At 36.4% G+C, this 21,961-nt stretch overlaps 1 protein-coding gene across 1 annotated transcript; it reads right to left on the bottom strand.

The window, feature by feature from the left end:
- Positions 1–10,651: 10,651 nt before the first annotated feature.
- LOC127626487 (protein FAM133-like) lies at positions 10,652–13,357 on the bottom strand. The gene is made up of 3 exons (XM_052102295.1): positions 13,259–13,357; positions 11,762–12,004; positions 10,652–11,163 (listed from the first exon to the last, which is right to left on the bottom strand). Exons 1-3 carry the CDS (start codon positions 13,341–13,343, stop codon positions 10,931–10,933), a joined length of 561 nt encoding a protein of 186 aa, XP_051958255.1. The 5' UTR covers positions 13,344–13,357; the 3' UTR covers positions 10,652–10,930.
- Between the last annotated feature and the right edge of the window lie 8,604 nt (positions 13,358–21,961).

Here is a 21,961-nt window from a genome sequence, read left to right on the forward strand (position 1 = left end):
GTTCCTTGAAGCCTCGTCTGCACCCGCTCCAAAAAAGCCTATCTGTGAGTCCACAGAGCCGATAGGAAGCAACGAGGCCGACATAAAAAAAAGCAGTCTCCCGACATACATGAAGAAAGCACAACGCATCGCAATGGAGAGAGGAGCGGCAGCCAGAGTGCGCCAGCGTACCCTCGTTGTACCCCATAGGCTAAACAGCCTGCTGAGTAAGCATCCAATGAAACTCCTATCCAGTCTAGTTATCTAGTCAAGCTTATTTCTTCAGTTTGATTTTGCTTTGGATTCCAAGTTATTTCTATTTTGCCTTGAGCTCAGCTTGTTATCCAGCCTTGTTTTGATATTTAGTTTTATTTGGTTTTTAACTTTCCTTTTTCAATTATTTTACTAAGCATAGTTACTTGTTTTATTAGATTTTTTTCTCTCCTTTGGCTTGCATTCAGACCAGTTTAGTCTTGTTTTTTCCTTTTTTTTCTTTTTTCTCTCCAGTCTCCCCATCTCCCAGGCTACTGGACAGTGCTTATTCCCCGCCACCTCCGGCCACCGGATAGAATTTTAAAATACATGTAAATTCTGCACGTCCATGAAACACCAAAAAAGACAGGGTGACTAGGATGTCGAGAGTTCTGGCAATGTTTCCTGAGTGAAGAGTGATTAAGCATCTGATTAATAGATCCAAGGTAAATGGTAACCTGGAATCTGAATGGCAGGGTTGGGATTTTTGGATAACATTGATCGAGAGAGATTTGTAGAATACCACATTCCAACATTATTGCAATGATCAAACCCCGAACGAAACAAACAGAAAAAAGAAAAATGTGCATTATCCCCAAGCACGACAGAGCCAACCGGTGTCAATCCCTCTAAACTCAAAAAGTCCATGTATGCCTACAAGTGCCCCCGCGACAACTTTGCCATTGGATTGTTCAAGTCCGGTGCTTTTGCACAAATTTTGTGAGGCAAAATTCGATCCCGAAGCAGTGTAATTCCACAAAACAAACTCTAGCCGCTATGCGGAACCAGCAGAAAAAGAAACAAAACAGGCGTCCCAGTTCCTCGGATGGTCAAGAGTGTATTGAGTGAGTCAAATGCAATCGTGGCCACATAAAAAATACACCATGACTTACTCAGTAAGACATCATTTTGTGGGCATGTAGATATTTTGCTGCCATTCTTAGTATCCATTATCAATTTGGCCAGGAACTTCAGTGTAAAAGTGATCTTCCATCAATGCAAAAGTTTCTTGAAGGAGTGTTGTTCCACAAAACAAACTCCAGCCGCTAGGCGGAACCAACACAAACAGACATGAAATGGCACCCAGCTTCCTCAGACAGCCAAAGGTAAGAACAGCGAGTTAATCCACACATGAGCTACATGAGAATCAACAAATAGCTTACTCACCCATTGTTTCTATGAAGGAGAGTGATTGCTTGGGATACGTAAATACTTTGGGCCATCCTTAGTATCTATTCTCAGTTTGGCCAGAGACATCAGTCCAAAAGTGATCTTCTGTTCATGTAAGAGTTTCTTACATTCCTTAACCCTCTGGGGTCTGAGGGTGTTTTGGGCCCTGGAGAAGTTTTGACATCCCTTGACTTTTGTGCTTTTTTCAGTTACTTAAAAACACTTTAATGGCTAAAGTCTGATAACACTGTATTCAGCACTAACTGGGCTACAATAATATGTGAGCAACATGTGTGTACATGTTTGTATTTCTGAGAAAATAACGTTTATGCATGGTTTTTGAAAAATAAAAATGTTGAAGTCATTGAAATAAGGCCATATAACACATACTAAACATTTGTCCACAAGACTTTTGAGAACTGGATCTTGTAGCCTAGAGTTTTTGCTACAAAATGATGTGAAAACCATCCTGATCACTCATTCATACAAAACAATATAGTAATTGAACAATTGTAAGACACTTTTACAATTACATTTATTCATTTGGAAGATGCTTTTATCCAAAGCGTCTTACAAAAGAGGAAAACATAAGCGAATCATCTTAAGGAGACAGTAGTACAAAAAGTGCCATACTACAAAGTTTCACTATCATCAGAATAGTATACAAAACAGATTTAAGTGCAACAAGAATTGTAAATATTTTTTTTTAATTAAAAAACACTTTTAGTGTTGAAAGCTCATATGCGAGGCGGCATGAACTATAATGACACAAACCCCTCCCCATGGCCTATCAATGAGGAATGTGACAGAAAGAGAATGAATGTGAGGAGACTTAATGATCACAATCAAGTTTTAAGTTAAAAGAAGTAATCTGACTATACATTTTCTTTACATGAAGACTTTAAAATGGTAGTGTAGGTCTAAAATTAAGTAAAGTTTTAGAAGAAGTCTCTTCTGCTCACCAAGACTGCATTTATTTGATCCAAAATACAGTAAAAACATTGTGTGAACTCATTTTATAATAAAAAAAAAAAACTGTTTTCTATTTGAATATATTGTAAAATGCAATTTGTGATCAAAGCTGAATTTTCAGCATCATTACTGCAGTCTTCAGAGTCACATGATCCTTCAGAAATGATTATAATATGCTGATTTTCTAATATGGGCATATTTAAAGTGCATTTTACTCATTTTGCAAGCACAAGCATTGATGATAAAGAGGCAGCATAAACACTAGATCAAATATATTTTAAACATTCATATAATTTTATATCATATTACATATCATATTTATATCATACAGCATACAATTTTAATACCTGCTTTAGCCTAAACAGCATTTAAATGTAACTAAAACTTGCTTATTAGGACATATTTCAAATGTAAATACTCTGAATCATGACTGGCAAGTCTGGAAACAGTCCCACTAGTAAAATATGTACATGTTTATATAAAATAGCATGTCAAATAATGAAAACTAAATGACTTACTCATCCAAAATTGTATCCTCGGCTGGATCAAGTCTCTCTTCAAAATACAAACGTTCATCGGAGTCCCGCTGTTCTTCTGAGGAAAATGTTAACTCTTCCTTCCTATCGCATGTGTATCTTTACAAACACAAAGTAAAATGAATATATTGTTTACATCAAACCTATGAACACTGTCGGGGGCGTTTCCCATTTGCATTGATTGTCTCAGCACATTAGCTTATGAATGGCGTGCTCTGCTGGTGGGTTTGATCACATTACCTATAATGAGCTAAGCCTGTAAAAAATATACAGCGCTTTGTTTCATACAGATTACGTTGCAGGAGAATATTTGTTTTAAATTTGAATTGTTTTAATTATAAGTAGAAATCTTAAGCTTTCTTTAGACATATGTTTCAAGTTTGTCTGATACATTTTTGCGGAGTTTCAGTTAATTTTTGTGACATGTTTCAGATATATGCTCATGAACACAGAGACTGCTGAAAGCTCACCCTTTTTATTTTCTTTATTTTACAAAAGCACAAGATTTTGTTGTTATTGTGAGAGTACACAAATAAAAGTAGACCCTTTATAGTCTCTAATGATGTCTTACAATTATCTGTATGCCCCAAAATGACGGAGTATTTGAAGTTGTGTCAGCTGTAATGACGAAAATATCCAGCAGGACGCGCCGGTGCATCTGTCGACCCCAGAGGGTTAAATTGATTGCGCTTCTCTCTTGTTGAATTCGCAAAGTCCAGGCACAAGTAAATATTGTGATTCTTCCAAGGAAGCTTTTCTTTGCTCCTTGCCTCGCGCAACATGAGGTTTTTATTGGATGATCTCAGAAATTTAGCCAGAATTGATCCGGGCCTGTCCCCCTCAGCAGATCTGTGAGCTCGCTCAATTTCCAGCTTATTGCCTGTTATGTCGAACAGACTCTAGAAGAGCTCATCAAGGAATTTCACCATATCTCAGGAATTCCAACAATCTGTACATTGTTTCGTCTTCTCCTATTTTCAAGATCTTCCAGTTTCTCCAGTACACGATTGGAAATACACTGCCTGGTCTGACAAATTTGGATTTCTGCTGAATTACACAAATGGTAGGCCCACTGCAGCCTCATTTTTCTGTTCTTGGCTGACAGAAGTGGAACCCAACATGGTTTTCTACTGTTGTAGCCCATCCGCCTCAAGGTTTGACATGTTGTGCATTCTGAGATGCTATTCTGCACACTACAATTGTACAGAGTGATTATCTGAGTTACCATATCCTTTCTGTCTGCTCAAACCAGTCTAGCCATTCTCTGTTGACCTCTCTCATCTCCGTGCACAGAACAGCTGCTCACTTAGTTTTTTATTGTGCATGAAAATTCCAGGAGATCAGCAGTTACAGAAATACCCAAACCAGCCCGTCTGGCACCAACAATCATGCCATGGTCAAAATCACTGAGATCACAATTTTCCCTATTCTGATAGTTGGTGTGAATATTAACTGAAGCTCATGACCCATATCTGCCTGATTTTATACATTATACTGCTGCCACATGATTGGCTGATTAGATAATCGCATAAATAAGTAGATGTACAGGCGTACATATTAAAGTGACTGGTGACTGTATGTACTATACTAGTTAAACATTCATCATAAAAGATACACCACACATACTAAAGTGACAATCATGAGTCACCACGTACTAAAGCCATTCTACCTGTATGGTTAAGCATGATTAAGCACAGTTAGCTAAACGTGTCGAGAAATCCATGTTGAGAATTGTTTGTAATTGTGCCATGCCAAACCATGCTCAAGTGGAAATCCTACTTGAACTGTTGCTCACCATGCTCAGAACCATTTGGCCTGATGGTGAGAAAGCAGCTATTGTTGCTGTGTCAAGCTGGACAGAACATTACATCGCCAAGCACACAGTATGTCAAGGAGAATGAAAGGTTTAGAAGATGTATTTGGTCATGGCACTTCCAGTGGTGAATGTAGGGATGTAGTTACCAATATCTATAACTTCTGATCAGTAGGTTGCATTATACCAAATTTCTGGGGGCATTGTGGTACATGTAAAGTGACGTCACACTAGCCACTTTTTTTACTCTGATTTTCAGGTGTAAGCTTCATTTACATAATCACAGGCCAGAAGGAGGGATTTGGAGAACTAATTCGTGTTTGCCAGCAGGAGGTACTTAATCCCTTGAATGATGCAACTCCCTGCTGATTTAATGGCTCGGACACTCTCCTTGAGTGAGATAAAGTACCATCGAGAAGGTGTTTCTTGCGATCAAGTTGGCTGTCCTCACCCTCTGTTCAGATCACACCACACTCAAATGGCTCTCGGGTCGACGCGCTGGTGCGTCCTGCTGGATATTTTCGTCATTACAGTAGAAACAACTTAAAATACTCTGTCATTTTTGGGTATACAGAAAAGTGTAAGACATCATTAGAGACTATAAAGCGTCTACTTTTATTTGTGTACACTCACAATAACAATAAAACCTTGTGCTTTTGTAAAATAAATAAAATAAAAAGGGTGAGCTTTCAGCAGTCTCTGTGTTCAAGAGCATATTTCTTAAACACGTCACAAAAATGAACTGAAACTCCATGAATACTTATCACACAAACATGACACATATGTCTAAAGAAAGCTTAAAATGTCTACATTTAAATAAAACAATTCAAATTTAAAACAAATATTCTCCTGCAATGTAATCTGTATGAAACAAAGTGATGTACAGTTTTTACTGGTCCATCTCATTATCTGTAATGTGATCCCACCCACCAGCACAGCCGCCATTCATAAGCTAATGTGCTGAGACGATCAACGCAAATGTACACGCCCCCGACAGTGTTCAGAGGTTTGATGTAAACACAACACAATTCATTCATTTTCTGTGCGTTTGTAACAATACACATGCGATAGGAAGGAAGAGTTAACATTTTCCTCAGAAGAAGAGCAGGACTCCGATGAACGTTTGTATTTTGAAGAGGGACTTGATACAATTTCGGACGAGTAAGTCATTTAGTTTTCTTTAGTTGACATGCTATTTTATATAAACAAGTACACATTTTACTAGTGGGACTGTTTCCCACTAGTATTAAAATTTTAAATATGACTCCTAATAAGTAAGTTTTAGTTACATTTTAAATGCTGTTTTGGCTAAAGCAGGTATTTAAATTGTATGCTGTATGATTTAAAATTATATGAATGTTTAGAATATATTTTATCTAGTGTTTATGCTGCCTCGTTATCATCAGTGCTTGGTCTTTATGTGAAGAAAATGTATAGTCAGATTACTTCTTTTAACTTAAAACTTGATTTTGATCACATTCATTCTCTCTGTCACATTCCTCATTGATAGGCCCAGGGGAGGGGTCTTTTGTCTCCTCAGGTGTGAAATACTTCAATATTCAAGATAGTTCACGACTTCCTGCATATGACATTTCTAACACTAAAAGTGTTTTACAATATTTAAAGTACTATATTGTTTTGTATGAATAAGTGATCAGGATGGTTTTCACATCATTTTGTAACAAAAATTCTTGGCTACAAGATCCAGTTCTCAAAAGTCTTGTGGACAAATGTTTAGTATGTGTTATATGGCCTTATTTCAATGACTTAAAAATATTTTTTTTTTTCAAAAACCATGCATAAAGTTTGTATTTTTGAGAAAATAACCATGTAAACACATGTTGCTCACATATCATTGTAGCCCAGTTTGTGCTGAATAAAGTGTTATCAGACTTTAGCCATTAATATGTTTTTAGACAACTGAAAAAAGCACAAATGTCAAGGCATGTCAAAACTTCTCCAGGGCCCAAAACACCCTCAGACCCCAGAGGGTTAAACGTTTACTGGCAAGAAAGAACAATCAAGAAGACAACCGCTTTATTGCCACCGCAAAGATATGTTACAAACAACAACACAATGTAGCACACGCTAAATAATACAGCTAAATGTTTCTTCTTTAAGCTGTGGGTAGAATCGATAAAAATTGTTTTTTGCTGAGAAAGCCCCTCATATAACAATAATTCAATATATAATGATGAAATAATTATACATAGTTATCTTTAAATATATAAAAATATATATATATTTACATGTATATTCAGATAATTAAAATGCATTACATTCTTGTGGCAAAAGAGTTAAACATTGATAAGACGATACAAAAAGCGGCTTTAGAATACTATATATTGTTTACTACCATGTTATTGAACATAAGCCAATCATTGGCATACAGTTCACAGCAATCCATTTCACAAGTGACTTCGTCAATCAGTTGGAGATTTATTATGAGGGCTCGTTTAAGGACCCATCAATTTCAACAAGCATCAGGCATACTTGTGTAACGTCTCGGGTGCGTTGCATCATAAACATAATTTTTTTAGGTCACTGTGTCAAGTTAAATATAGTTTAATACTTAGAACACATCTTGAGATCCCTTAGTTCAAATTTGCACTCCATCAAGTGTTTGAATGCAAGAACGTGACGCATGTTTCTGTTCTTCTGTCTGCTGAAGTGTTGTTTTGATCACTGCGCATTGCCACACAGCTGAAATTTCAATTACTGCCCTCTGGAGTAAACAGGGTTTCTACAATCTTGTATTTCTCAGGAATCTTCCTTATTACAATCTGGGGTTGCGATTAATTGCGTATATTTTTTATATGCATAATACAATTAATTGCACTGAATTTAACGCGTTAAATCGACAGCCCTAATATTAGAGACATTATATGAGAAGCCAACCTCTTCTATGTTCCCACAATGTCTACCATTACTGCTCTGCCAATATAAACAGCATTTATATTTAACAGAAATGTTCAATAAAATATTTACAACTCAAACAACAAAGTGTTCCACATGCTCAGGGTGTATCCAGACCCTGCTGCTTCCTCCTGTAATGCAGTGTATTGGGAGTGTGGGCATTAATGGGTGGGGGTGGGCTGACAGGAGAGAGAGGTCACTCACCAAACACATCCTCCTCTGCCTCGGCCAGTGGAGTGGAGGACATCTTCAATCTGAAAGAGGTAAATTGTGGACATTTACAATGTAGCTGCATATGGATGAGAGAATATTTCTGTACACACAAACAATAAAGAGCAGCTACACACTAAGAGTGTTTTACTGTACCAAGCTATTACAAGACAATGCACATGTATTATTAATCATTTATTTGTCTCTTTATTAGCTTTTCCATTCTGTGTTTGTTTCCCACCTGTTTTTTTATATTTCTTAAAATAATTTACATGTATCATTACATGTAATCTATATTACATATGATTTCTTAATTTAACACAAACTCACACTTTAAGGGCACTCAAATGTACACTTGCACAGTTGGCCAGGTTGGATTTGGGTGGCACATGCACAGTGTCCAGACAACAGGCCCCTGTGCCATCTGCTGCCCTGCAGCTTCAGCACAGGCTATGCCCTCCCTGTAACTATCTATATAACCCAACAGATCAAGCTATCTATATACTCAACTTATTAACTATCTATGTAACTATCAGATTTATCTGTTTTCCCAACTAATCCAACTGTCTACAGTATGTACCCAGCTGATCTAATTGTCTATCGAACAGATCTAACTGTAGCAGTACGAGTTAACGCGTAATGAGCTGGTGTCTCGTTAACGCGTAATGAGCTGGTGCGTCTGTGGCCAATCCCCGTGTGAAGCACCATCCTATAAACATGTAGCGAGTAGAGAAGTCTAAGATCCTCTCTTGCTCGTTAATGACGGAACGTGTGTTGTGGTTCCGCGTCGCTTTTCCGTGTGCCATGCTGTGTTAATAGAACACTGGCTCTCCAACTGGAGATTTCTCTCTCGTTATGCTGCGCAGTCAACAAACGGACTTGCTGTTTCTCTTGGGCATTCGTGAATGCTGTTTGATTGAACACTGGCTCTCCAACTGGAGATCTCTCCCGTTATACTGCGCAGTCAACAAACGGACTTGCTGTTTCTCTTGGGCATGCGTGAATGCTGTTTGATTGAACACTGGCTCTCCAACTGGAGATCTCTCTCGTTATGCTGCGCAGTCAACACACGGACTTGCTGTTCCTCTTGGGTATGCGTGAATGCTGTTTGATTGGACGGAGGCCGGTTTAGTGGGAGATCGTCGCCAGTTACGCAGTGCGAATCGCTAGCTGCTGTTTTTGCCTACGTTGGTGGACTTGCTGTCTTGCCTGCACTGCTGTCTTGCCTGCACTGCTGTCTTGCCTGCACTGCTGTCTTGCCCGCACTGCTGCTGTTTGCTTTGCGCCTGCACCGCTGTTTGTTTCATGCGCATGCATTGAACACTGTACCAGCAACTGGAGCAGATTGCTGTGCGCTGGTTTTGCCATTATAACTACTGGGCAATTAAGGCTGCATGGCTAAAAATAGGTGCCATTTGTTCCATGTGGGTCAATGTTTTTATGATGTTGGAAGATAGCTCAAGGGGTTGGGGCTTTATATTATAATTTTGCTGATTTAAGAAGTTTGTTTTTTTTTCTTTCTGTTTTGATTTCAAATTATATTAAAGTTGTATTTTCCTTTGTTTGATTTCTTTTGTTGCTGATTATTGAATTTATATATATCTACTTATATATCCTTTTTTATATACTGCCTCTTTATAACCATTGCTGGTTTTGGCAGTTTATATTGTGTTTATCTGGTGATAAGTTGGTTAGTTCTTTTCATTTAAAGATTATATATTGATTTTCTTTCTTTTTTTTTGTGAATATTTGTTAAATTGAGTGTGTTTCCGTTACAGTGGCTGAGAGCCAATGGTGGTGCTGGTGTCTGGGTGGTAGCGTCCCCCTTATGGTGTGCTGTGTTGCCTTCCTTGTTTCCATTTGTATGCACTGTGGTGTGCTGGTGTGTTTTGCTAGGGGGACTTTCCGTGGGATTTTTCTACTGCCTTTGACTCCTTTTCTCCTCCATAAGAGGTGTGTGTGTGTGTGTGTGTGTGTGTGTTCTCTCTTCCCCTCCCCGAGAGATGAATGTGTTTTAAAATGGTGGTAACACTTTATTTTTATAGTCCGTTCATTGAGACTCTACTACTTATTAGTAGCCATTCAGTAGCTTGTCAACAGTGCATCAGTTGACATTCAACAACACTGTTTCAACAGACAAGTAACACATGTTCAACTAACTGCCTATAGACTATAAGGTACATTTCAAGTGTTAATGTACAGATTTTACAAAAAGTGCCTGTTGACTTTCAATGTTATTTTGCAACAAGTTATTAGCCAATTATCAACTAACTTTCTGTAGATTGAGTGACCATCTTCTAAGCTGTCTACCAACAACTCAAAATCAATCTGTCAGTTGAAAGTCAACTGTCATGTCAGCATATGATCTGTATATGATACTGTATAGGGGTCCCAAATGCATCACATTAATGATTATTTCAACTGAATAAAAACTGTTAAAAAAAAATCTGTAGTTTACCATTTGTTGATAATCGGTTGATAGTCAACTAAAGATTAGTTGCTTATCTGTTTCTTGTCAACAAATATATTGTTTATGATCAGTAGACTATTAATAGACATTCTTCACTAAGCGTTAGTAGATATAATTTAGGACTATCTAATTAAAGTGAAAAACAGTTGATATCAGTAGAAAGTCTATAACCTATTAACAGATTGTGTACAGGTTTCCATTAATTATATGCAACATAATTACGATTTAAAACGAGAACAGTTTTGCATACCTGACTGAAGTAGAACAAACACCATAGGCAGCACATCAGAGAAAAAATGCACTTTTATTAAATTAAAAAAACACTCCAAATAATACAACCCATTCTTTACTAGGATATCAGGGTCACATCTGATTATGTGACATTATATTGAGCATTTCAAAACGAGAAAACTCTCAATACTTGAAAAAAAAAAATGCTGCACTGGCCTAGTTGGTCTAGCTTGGTGGTCAAGTTATAAAGAGTAGAACCACAAAAAACAAAAAAAACTTGCATTTAGTTAACAACAACCTACTTAACTCATTCAGTCTTTCTTGACAGAAAAGGGGATGAGCTGTTTGTTGTTTTTCATTTCAACTATCTTTTCTGCCAGTTCACCAACAATTTTTTTTCTGACAGAGTTGTGCTAGTTGCAAAAGTGTGTATTTACCCTTGAACTGTTCTAGGACACTTTTGTCTACCATGTAAATCTCTGCAATTGCTGCCGTGTCTTTCACAGCATTTGTAGAAACACAAGCTTTCTTGAAAGCTGCGGTCATCCTGAAGCCTCTTTGCACAAGTTTGAGGACACGCCGATATCTTTTCACCACATCTGCGATTGAGGCAACTGAAAAAAACAATACAATAATGTGAATAAATCACCAAGGACTGTTGTGTTGTGTCTTGTGCGGTTTCTTAGTGGCATGGTGAGCCACAGTGTTACCCACATGTTTTCTCTTTAAAAGGAAGGCTACAACTTGGATTAAGGCGTGTGGCTTATTCTTTGATTTAGAACATTTAATAGTCAGTAGTGTGAGGGCAGTGTGCCAATAAAGACTATTGATGAGTATTGCTATAAAAACACAGGTAAATACTGTTGAGAACATTCTTTATATTGAATTATTGATTACCATAACAGGTAAGCACATGTTGTGTCTTTATTTACTTCATTCCTTACATAATCTTTGTAAGAAAGCTATAGTAAAAATACAAGTTAGATACAGATCATCACTGATATTCACTGAGAATTCAGGGACACTGGCCATAACAGAACAGTTAAGCTTTTGACATGTGGATTTCATGTCATTCAAAAAAAAGAGATGACAAGAGTGATGATGACTGGGTTGTGGGATAGTGTGCATTATGCAACGAATCAAGTATAAAGCACTAAAATAAAAATAATCACCTAAATACTTCATAACTAACTAAATACAGTGTGTCCATACCTCGCTCTCCTTTTCCGTTTGACCTCTTCACCTTTTTGGTTTCCTTCTTTCTTTTTTTGCTTTTCTTCTTGACCTTCTTCTTTTTGCGCTTCTTTTTCTTCTTTCCCTCATCTGAAGAGTCAGAGATAGAGCTGGAGTCAGTGCTGGAGTCAGTGTTGGAATCAGTGGTAGTGTCAGTGCTGGAGTCCAAAATCATGGCCCGTGCCTCCTCATCTCCAGTGGCCATTATCTCCAAGTTCCCACCTGTAATATAAACTTATAATGTAAACCTACACCCACTGTATAATTGAGCTGCTTGTAGAACTTCACTGTAACTAGTTGAGTATTTCAGTGAATTCTACCAAATTAATGCAAATGTTGTCTGAGCAACTTCTGCTGTAAATGGAAAGGCAATATGCTATGGCAAGGCAGCAGTCTACAGGCTATACCCAAGCGAAGTCAGTTCAATCCTTACAAATGACTTAACAGCTAAAGCTCTAAATTTTGTCACCCAAATAAGAGACTATTTTATTTTCACTATGTACATTTTTGGTCACACTAAATTAGGTGTCCTTAACTACTATGTACTTACATAAAAAATAGTACAATGCACTTTTTGTGTTCATATTGTATTGCAAAACACTGCTGCTTTTGAGGTAGATACGGGTAAGGTTAGAGACAGGTGTGATGGTATAGGTAGGTTTAAGGCATTGGCTTGTACCGAGCCCAACGCGATTGACTTTGATGGAGGAACTTGCAACTTTACTTGCAAACTACAATTCCTGTTCATCAATCAGGTGAGAACCAGACCCGTTATAAACCTAAATATACTCACATTAATTGAAAAGTGTAGTACATTACAGAATGTAATTACAGAAATTAATTACAGCTGCAATTACATGCAGATATATATATATATTTTTTAATTACAATGTAAAAGCATGTACATTACACAATAAATGCATTAGGTCAAATTATTAATTAAAATGTTAGTACATAGTAGTTAGAGACACTTAATATAAAGTGGGACCAATTTTTTAAATATATATTTTTGATCTGATTTATAATTTAAAAATATATAAAAAATAAAAACGAACAATTTAATATCAATAACAAAAACTCCAAACCGTAGCAAAATAAAACACTGTAGATACCTATAAATGGAAAAACTATATAGCTAGTGTAGAAAATCCTTTTTAGCTGCAATTTAACAGGTGCACAAAAAGCAGCAGCATTTCGTTTTAAATACAAATGTTTTCACACATAAATCTTTATGTCTCTATTTTTAAGTGCACCTTGAGGGTTATCTGCTTTAGAGATCCTATACATTGTCCACCTAAATATACGCGTGCGCTAAATATAAATTTTAAGCCAAAATCTAAAGCAGGTACAAAATAATACTGAAAGGCCAGCAACAATATTGTCAAACATAGCTAAAATATGTACAGTTATGCTGTAGCATTATTCTTCTAAAGCCCATAGAAGTTCTGGAGAGCCTTCTGCTCTACCTGTACAAACCTTGTTCTTGTGCAGACTTCTCTTCAAGCTGCCTCTTGAGGAAGTCATTTTCCTCCTCCAGCTCATTCACCCGAGACTGGAGCATCTCAGCCTTCTTTTCCCAGAGAATATGCTGTTTGACAGGCTTGAGACTGTCCATCCTACTAACTGCAAAATATGACATGAAAAAATAGGAGTAATTGTCAGTGGGGTAGAGTGGTCAAACCTTGTAAGCACATAGTAAAAAGTGTTTTGTAATATGTAATTATATACATCTTTCAGAAGATAACTTAAGACTTTTTTTTTTTAGCTTGGTTTTAACATGGTTAAGCAACAGTTAGCTGCACAACAGTTTTTTACAATAACCACCACCTATCCCTAGTGTTGGGCAAGTTACTCTAAAAAATGATTACTACTAATTACATCTTCAAAAGTGTAATTAGATAAATGCACTAATTATTCCCTCTGAAAAGTATTGCATTGATTATTTCCTAAATCCAAGGTTAAAAAATAAAATTACCAAATTTTAACATTTTACAATAGATAACTGTAGCATTCTAACAAAAAGTGCATCCTAGCATAGAAACCAATGAATGCTTCTCAGGACCAGAAAGCCCTCACCATTAGGTAAGGTAGTTCAGACTACTGGCATGAAGTTGGTTGTGTCTCTAAAGTTACATGCGGCATTGGTATAAACGTTTCTAACTTCAATAGCATTTGAAGACAATGACTTACAGTCATAAAACGATGAACACTTTACAGTTGGTTTTATGACTGTAAGTCATTGTCTTCAAATGTCATTGAGCTTTAAATTATGGCATATTTTGTGTAAGACCCCATACAGTAGTGAAATACATAGCAATATTTACATATGATTTAACAGTTTATTGTCAATAATATCAAAAATCTAAAAGGTGTGCATCATACTTGACACCTAGATGAACTCTTTACAGTTGGTTTTTATGGCTATAAGTCATTGTCTTCAAATGCTAGAAACCTATGTTGCATGTAACTTTAGAGACAGTCCCTAAGTACGCTGAATGTCTAATGTCCAACGTCATACCAACTTCATGCCAGCGTTCAGACTAATGAATTATCGCATTGTGTGAATCATTCAGCTCGAGCTAAATCAATTTTAATTTGTGTTGACTTGTATGCAATCGCGTCACCGGAAATATCAGCTTTGTGTTTGGTAGAACACCAACGATTTTCACATTTATAAACACAACTTACCACTTTTTGTGTGGATGGAAACTACTTCTTCTTTTCCTTGGTATTTCCTCTCTGTGCCTTTGTGCGGGTAAAATGCATGGTACCGCACTCCCCCACTGCCAGTGCCAGCTGAGGGCAGTGTACTGAAGGCGCTTGATCATCTTGATGCTGAAAAAAGTGAGATAAAGATATTGTTTCACAAGAATGAAAATAATAAATGACAATATTTCCCAAGGGATTTGATAGGCCCACTTACCATCTCTACAATCAAATGTTCGGGGACTCGGAGCAGACTGCAGAGCAACCTGTAACTGTAGGCAGTGCTTGGCCTATCAGATTGAAGAAGTATTCGGTCACGTGTCAACTCTCTGATTCTGATCAGAGCCCGTAAGCCAATGAAAGGAAAGTGCGCCAATTTTTAATTTTTGTGTTGTATTACTAGCTCGAGTTTCGAGCCACTGACTTGATGTATTCACTGGAGATCAAACTTTTGAACAAAGTTTATGTTAGAGAAACAAAAAAATCGTCTTTAAAGTTAATAAAATGGTTGCAAAAGATTGGCTTGTTGAAGCATAAAATTAAATGCAATAACTGCGGGCATAAAATGAACATGGTTGCCTCCCAGTCCAAGGACCTTTACATCTGGTAAGAATAAATGCTTTGTTTGTATGATTTAAGATAATTTAAAAATCTTAAATGGTAGCCTATAAAATAGTGTTAGTTGTTATTTTAAGATGTGTTTAGGGGTTATACAAGAAATAATGACATAATGTGTTAAACTTCAAAAGGCTATTTAAATAAATGTGAGAGGTACACGTTTCAAAGTAACAAAAATATGGTGCGGTTGCGGGCTCTATAGTGGCGCACTGTTTCAGAGCATGCAGTTGGCAATGAATACTGCACACCTACGTCAAGTGATTGTCATAGTTCATTAACAGTGGATCATAAGCAATGTATAGCTATTATTGTATTTATGTTGTCATTTAAATGTAGATCGTTGTAAGAGTGTCAATTTATCATGATTATTTCTATTTTATCTAATCAGTTTGAATAAGCAGCTGGAAGTAGTAAAACAGATATTTCAAGTAAATAGATTTTACTAGTATCAGATTCAGCACAATAATCAGTTGCTCAACATCTGTATCGACATATTGGTACTAAACAACATGATTTTTACATAAGCTTTTGTTATATTAATTATATATCCAACTATCGTGTGTGTGTTCCAAGACATATGTTAAAAATGTCAACTTATCATACAGTCTTATGTCCTGAAACTTCCAGGGAGTGTCGACGTAAAAGATGTGGACGGTTGAGAAGAAGTGTTCGGACAAACTCACTTTTCTCACAATCACACTGCAGTCTGTTCACATGGATGAAGTATATACATAGGTAAGCAATGCAAATATATTACATAACTACAGAATTTGACATATTACACTATTTCTATGGTGTATTTTGAGTCCATAGAGCACAATTGCATTACAGCACGTTATCATACTTTATGGTGGCATAAAAAAATATTATGGTCAATCTATAGCATATATCCTATTGCAAAAGCATTTCCTGTAATATACCCCACCATACTTTGCCAAATATCTTACAGTAACCCAAAAACTCTAAAACAAACTATTTTTAAAATTGTATCAAGTTGACTATATTTGGACCATACTTTGAATTAGTATTTAGGATGTCTTATAAAACATATAACATAAGCTTCTAACAGAAAATGATGGTGGTGATTATATATGTTTTCACTGTGATGCTTTAAAGTTTAGTCAGTTTCTGTACAGCACTACAGTATGTTGTACAGGGCTGCGTTTCCCAAAAGCATTGTAAGCCTAAGTTGATCGTAGAGACCATTGGTGGCAATTGCTCTACAATTGTTTGACAGAATGTATTAATATGATTATGTTTTTTTTATACTTAGAGTCAATAGTAAAAAAAAAAAACTAGTTTTCAAAATACAGGATACCAGGTACAAATTATGCTTTGTGGCCTGGAGGTTGATGCGCACATTCTCTTTGTGTGAAAATGCAATGTTCTGATTTAATGATAATAATTTTTGTTAATCTTTGTAGATTTGCTCAGGGTTTATATCTACGGCAAGTAGACATGCTTCAAGATGGCATTGCAAAGAGCACAGCGACACTTTCCATGATGTCAAAGAAACTCCGAAGAATTTGTGTACAAAGCCTGGAGAAGCACTGGAAAAAAAAGAGACAGAAAGTTGGTGGAGTTGTTCACATTGATGAAAGCAAGTTTTGCCACAAACGCAAGGTAGTGTAATCTAAAAATACAATTTTGACTTTCACTGACATTTTATTTATTTTGTTTAACCTAAAGAAGGGTTATCTCATGCTTAAGTATAATAAAACAGGAATGTGTTCTTAACACAAAAATTAAATTAATATTCAATGTTTAATTCAATATTTTGTTACTTGTTTACAATACATTTTATTAAAGGGTTAGTTCACCCAAAAATGAAAATTCTGTCTTTATATCCTCACCCTCATGATTGTTCTAAACCTGCAAGACTTTCTTTTATCTTTGGAACACAAATGAAGATCTTAATTATAAAATATGAGCGATTCCTGTCCCTCCATTGACAGCTACACAACTACCACTTAAAAAAATTCATGAAGAAATCATAAAACTAAACCATGTGATTCCAGTGGTTTAACCTCAATTTTATAAAATGACGCTAAGTGCTTTGTTTCCACAAAAAACACACACATAATTTACCACTTTACCACTTTTTGGGTGAACTGACCATTTAAAGATTTTCTTATTATGTAAGCATTGTTATTGTGTTATATGGAATTTAAAAGAGTTTTAGATGAGAACACCTGATTAGAAATAAATTGATACATGGCTGATACAGAGATTTTCTTTAGTAATTTTTTTTCTTTAGTAATACTGTTCATGCTGTTTTTTTTTTGGTAGTATGCAAGAGGACGCTTTGGCAACACCTGGAAAAGATAGCGAACGTGGGTGTTTGGTATACTTGAGATCAAAGCTGCAAGCAGACGCCCCATTCTTCGCCTTGTGAAGAAAAGAAACAAGGATACCCTTGTTCCCATCATCAGGAAACATGTCAAACGTCAAAGTCTAGTTGTGAGTGATGAGTGGAGAGCATATGCCAGTCTTTCCCAGGAGGGCTACAAGCATGTCAGAGTCAACCACAGCCAGAATTATGTAGATCCACAAACAGGACTATATACTCAAAACATTGAGAGAGCGTGGCAGACTTACAAGAGGGAAGTTTGGCGTATGCGGGGGAATCGTTCTGAGAAGGCCTTAAAAAAACAGCTCAGCTTCATAGAGTGGACCTACTGGTTAGCCAGAAGATATAAACATGGAGTACTTGGAAGACTTCTCAAGGACATAAGGAATGTTAACCGCAGATAAGTTTAGGAACTTTCTGTAAAACTTACTGTCATGAAAGGCAAAATGTATTAATTAATTATTGTTTGTAGTTTATAACTTTTGATCTTGGCCTCGGGCATTTGAAATGTTGTTGTAGACAAGTATTGCGAGAATTTTCTCGTTTTGAAATGCTCAATATAATGTCACATAATCAGATGTGATCCTGATACCCTAGTAAAGAATGGGTTGTATTATTTGCAGTGTTTTTTTAATTTAATAAAAGTGCATTTTTTCTCTGATGTGCTGCCTATGGTGTTTGTTCTACTTCAGTCAGGTATGCAAAACTGTTCTCGTTTTAAATCGTAATTATGTTGCATATAATTAATGGAAACCTGTACGCTAATCTGTTAATAGGTTATAGACTTTCTACTGATATCAACTGTTTTTCACTTTAATTAGATAGTCCTAAATTATATCTACTAACGCTTAGTGGAGAATGTCTATTAATAGTCTACTGATCATAAACAATATATTTGTTGACAAGAAACAGATAAGCAACTAATCTTTAGTTGACTATCAACCGATTATCAACAAATGGTAAACTACAGATTTTTTTTTTAAACAGTTTTTATTCAGTTGAAATAATCATTAATGTGATGCATTTGGGACCCCTATACAGTATCATATACAGATCGTATGCTGACATGACAGTTGACTTTCAACTGACAGATTGATTTTGAGTTGTTGGTAGACAGCTTAAAAGATGGTCACTCAATCTACAGAAAGTTAGTTGATAATCGGCTAATAACTTGTTGCAAAATAACATTGAAAGTCAACAGGCACTTTTTGTAAAATCTGTACATTAACACTTGAAATGTACCTTATAGTCTATAGGCAGTTAGTTGAACGTGTGTTACTTGTCTGTTGAAACAGTGTTGTTGAATGTCAACTGATATTAACACTTGAAATGTACCTTATAGTCTATAGGCAGTTAGTTGAATGTATGTTACTTGTCTGTTGAAACAGTGTTGTTGAATGTCAACTGATGCACTGTTGACAAGCTACTGAATGGCTACTAATAAGTAGTAGAGTCTCAATGAACGGACTATCAAAATAAAGTGTTACCAAAATGGTTTTAAACGATTGAAATAAAAAGGTGTTTCTCCAAAATTGAACGTCGTCTTTGGCATAATTGTACAAGTACCTGTGTGTCCTTAATTTTATCAACATCACTGCCATTAGGTAGTACAATTATTCTCTGGGTGAAATTCCCAGGGTGGTGTAGTCTGCATGTTATTCGTCCTTCTTTTCTTGCCCACCGCCCGAGTTGGCCACATAACCATCTATGCATTATCTGGACTGATCCATCTTTTCCTGTTAATTCTTATGAGTGAGCAGAACGGGATTGTGAGGTGGTTGAAAGGTTCATCTCCCCATATGCATTAATCAGAGCCTCTTCTGGCACTAAATATCCACCAAATACACACAAAACAGGACTACGATGTACAAATGTCAGACTTTTTGTTCTTGTTACGAAAGTACTCCAGTCTAACCGTCTAGGCAACTGACTCTGTATATGTGAATGCTTAAGTTTCAAGTCATCTCAGTGAGATGGAGATATGAAGATAATGGCCATAAAACTGCCTAATACACCACACATTACCCATCTATAAGAATAAGGGGGCAGGGCTGTTAAGTTGCTGACAGGCAGGGAATGGCAATAGCAAACAAATCAATATTGAGATGGGAGGGGACGAATCTGACCTGTGAGCTCATATCTGCAAAAAACAGCTTACTTGCACTGCAGGGCTAAAACAACAAAAATAATATATAATATATAAATATATGCTCACCAACATTTCCTGGCCAACGTAGCTGTATATAACCTTGTATGCTGGATAATGAAAATGTCTGAAAGATCTACTTACAGTCTTTAAAGAAAGAATGAATATAGCTCACCTCTGCTGTAATGTTTGGAGATGACAATCGGGACAGAAATAGGCTGTAAATAATGAATATTTCATTATGACAAATGGATGGAATAGAAAGCTGGATAAACAGACTCACCTCTATATAGCTGCGTATCACACACAGAGCTCACTGACATACTTCTCCTCTGTCCTGCTCACAGGATGATGTTGATACTGTTGCTGCCGGAGGACTCCTGTTCCTGGATGAGCACAAATTTACAAAGTCATAGAGCTGCTTTGCCCGCACACACACACACACACACACACACACACACACACAGAGAGAGAGAGAGAGCGAGAGAGAGAGAGTTGTCAGCAACAGAATGTCATACACTGTTAACACACCCAAGGACAGTGATGAAATGAAGGAGAGAGAGAAAGAGAGAGAGAGAGAGAATGTTATTACCACTCCAACAGCCAATCAGCTTGTATGCCCCATCACAACGGACATATAATCTATCTGTCTGCGTGTGCCTGCTTCACTTATGAACGCATTTCAAATCAAAACAGACTTATATGTATGGATGTTATTTTCATCTGTGTATATTAGGACTGATTATTATTATCTTTAAAGAATGCAATCAAACTTTCTACTCTAAAAACATCTAAATTATTTTAATATTTTTTCCTACTATGACTATTATTATTGTTGCTGTTGATAATGTGATGAAATGAAATTAATACAAATAATTAGAAGAAATTACTTAAATACCTAAAATATTATTTAATTTAGCCCATTTAATCCACAAATTCTCATTGTATGAATCATTTTATGTCCATAGAAATATAATGACAGCAGTGCAAACATAATGCAAATCAAACAGTGAGAACAGTGTAAACATGAAGCCTAAATTATATATGGTGTATTTTATACTGTTGACACTTATGATTGATATTTTTCACTGTTAAAGTTTCTGTCTAATACATAACAGTTCTGTTTTTGCAAAAATGAAAAGATGGTTGGAAACCTTCTTTCTCCTCTATAGTGATGTGGATGCAGCATAATTTAAAATCAATTGTTTTCATTTTCAGATGTCATTGTAGAAATGTATTATTCACAGTCACACGTAATTACTTTAATCAACATGTGAAAGTGTCAAATAACAGGACGGTTAATGAGATTAAGTGAGTAGTGTTCAGCTGGTCATGTGATTCTAACATGACAGCCCCCATGAGGAGAACCTCTCCATGTAGAATAATACAGCTTTCATATGTTACAAGAGTTGGCAACTTTCTACTAGCCAATATACGGGACAATCCAGCTTTAAAGGTGCTGTAAGCGATTTCGGCCATTCTAGAATTTCCCCAAGCTTAACCGTTGGATTAGCCAAGCCCCCTCTTTTCAAAACCCACACACCAAAGATACCAAATGAGCTTTATTGATTCACTGTGTGTATCACTCCGCTTGTGTTTTTGCCATTGTGCCATTCTAAACTAAAGTGTAAGAGCAGTGCATATGTGTTAAGAACACATACAAGCAAGAACATATACAAACAGAATCAGCACTTAACCCCCTCTATTACTACCAACCCCCCCACCCCCCAATCCCCAACCGATCTATAAGAACATCCCAGTGGTCCCTCATAATTATAGATATACAAAAAAATCTAATAAATATATTACATTTAAAAATACAATAATTAATTAAATAAAATATACTAATCACACACACAACCTCACATCTCTCTCTCCACTGTCCCTCCCCGAGAGCCCTCCAAAAATGCCAAATATCTACCCCACTTTCCCATAAACAACAATGGCACTCTGTTGGACTTCCAACCCCTTAGAATGACTTGTCTGCCAATCATAACGCCTGTCAAATCCCAATTTTTGTATAAATTTGGCCCCGAAATTTATAACCGCACCGTCACCCAAAATACAAAGTCTGGGGCAAAGCAAAACTTGAGTGCCCAAAACATCATACAAATAGCTCTGTACCTTCATCCAAAAGTCTTGAAACTTGTCATGAGTCCCCGTTGTCTGCTCAGTGTTTCAGATGTCATTGTAGAAATGTATTATTCACAGTCACACGTAATTACTTTAATCAATGTAGCGAATCAGCTCTATGAAATATTAATAATCAATCATAACTTGTTATAATCGATTATGAATATTTGGATCAGTTAATCGGGTTAACTTTATGTAGCTACATTAACATTACAACCAAATACTC

The sequence above is a fragment of the Xyrauchen texanus genome, chromosome 33, assembly GCF_025860055.1.
Source record: "Xyrauchen texanus isolate HMW12.3.18 chromosome 33, RBS_HiC_50CHRs, whole genome shotgun sequence".
NCBI classification, from domain to species: Eukaryota; Metazoa; Chordata; class Actinopteri; order Cypriniformes; family Catostomidae; genus Xyrauchen; species Xyrauchen texanus.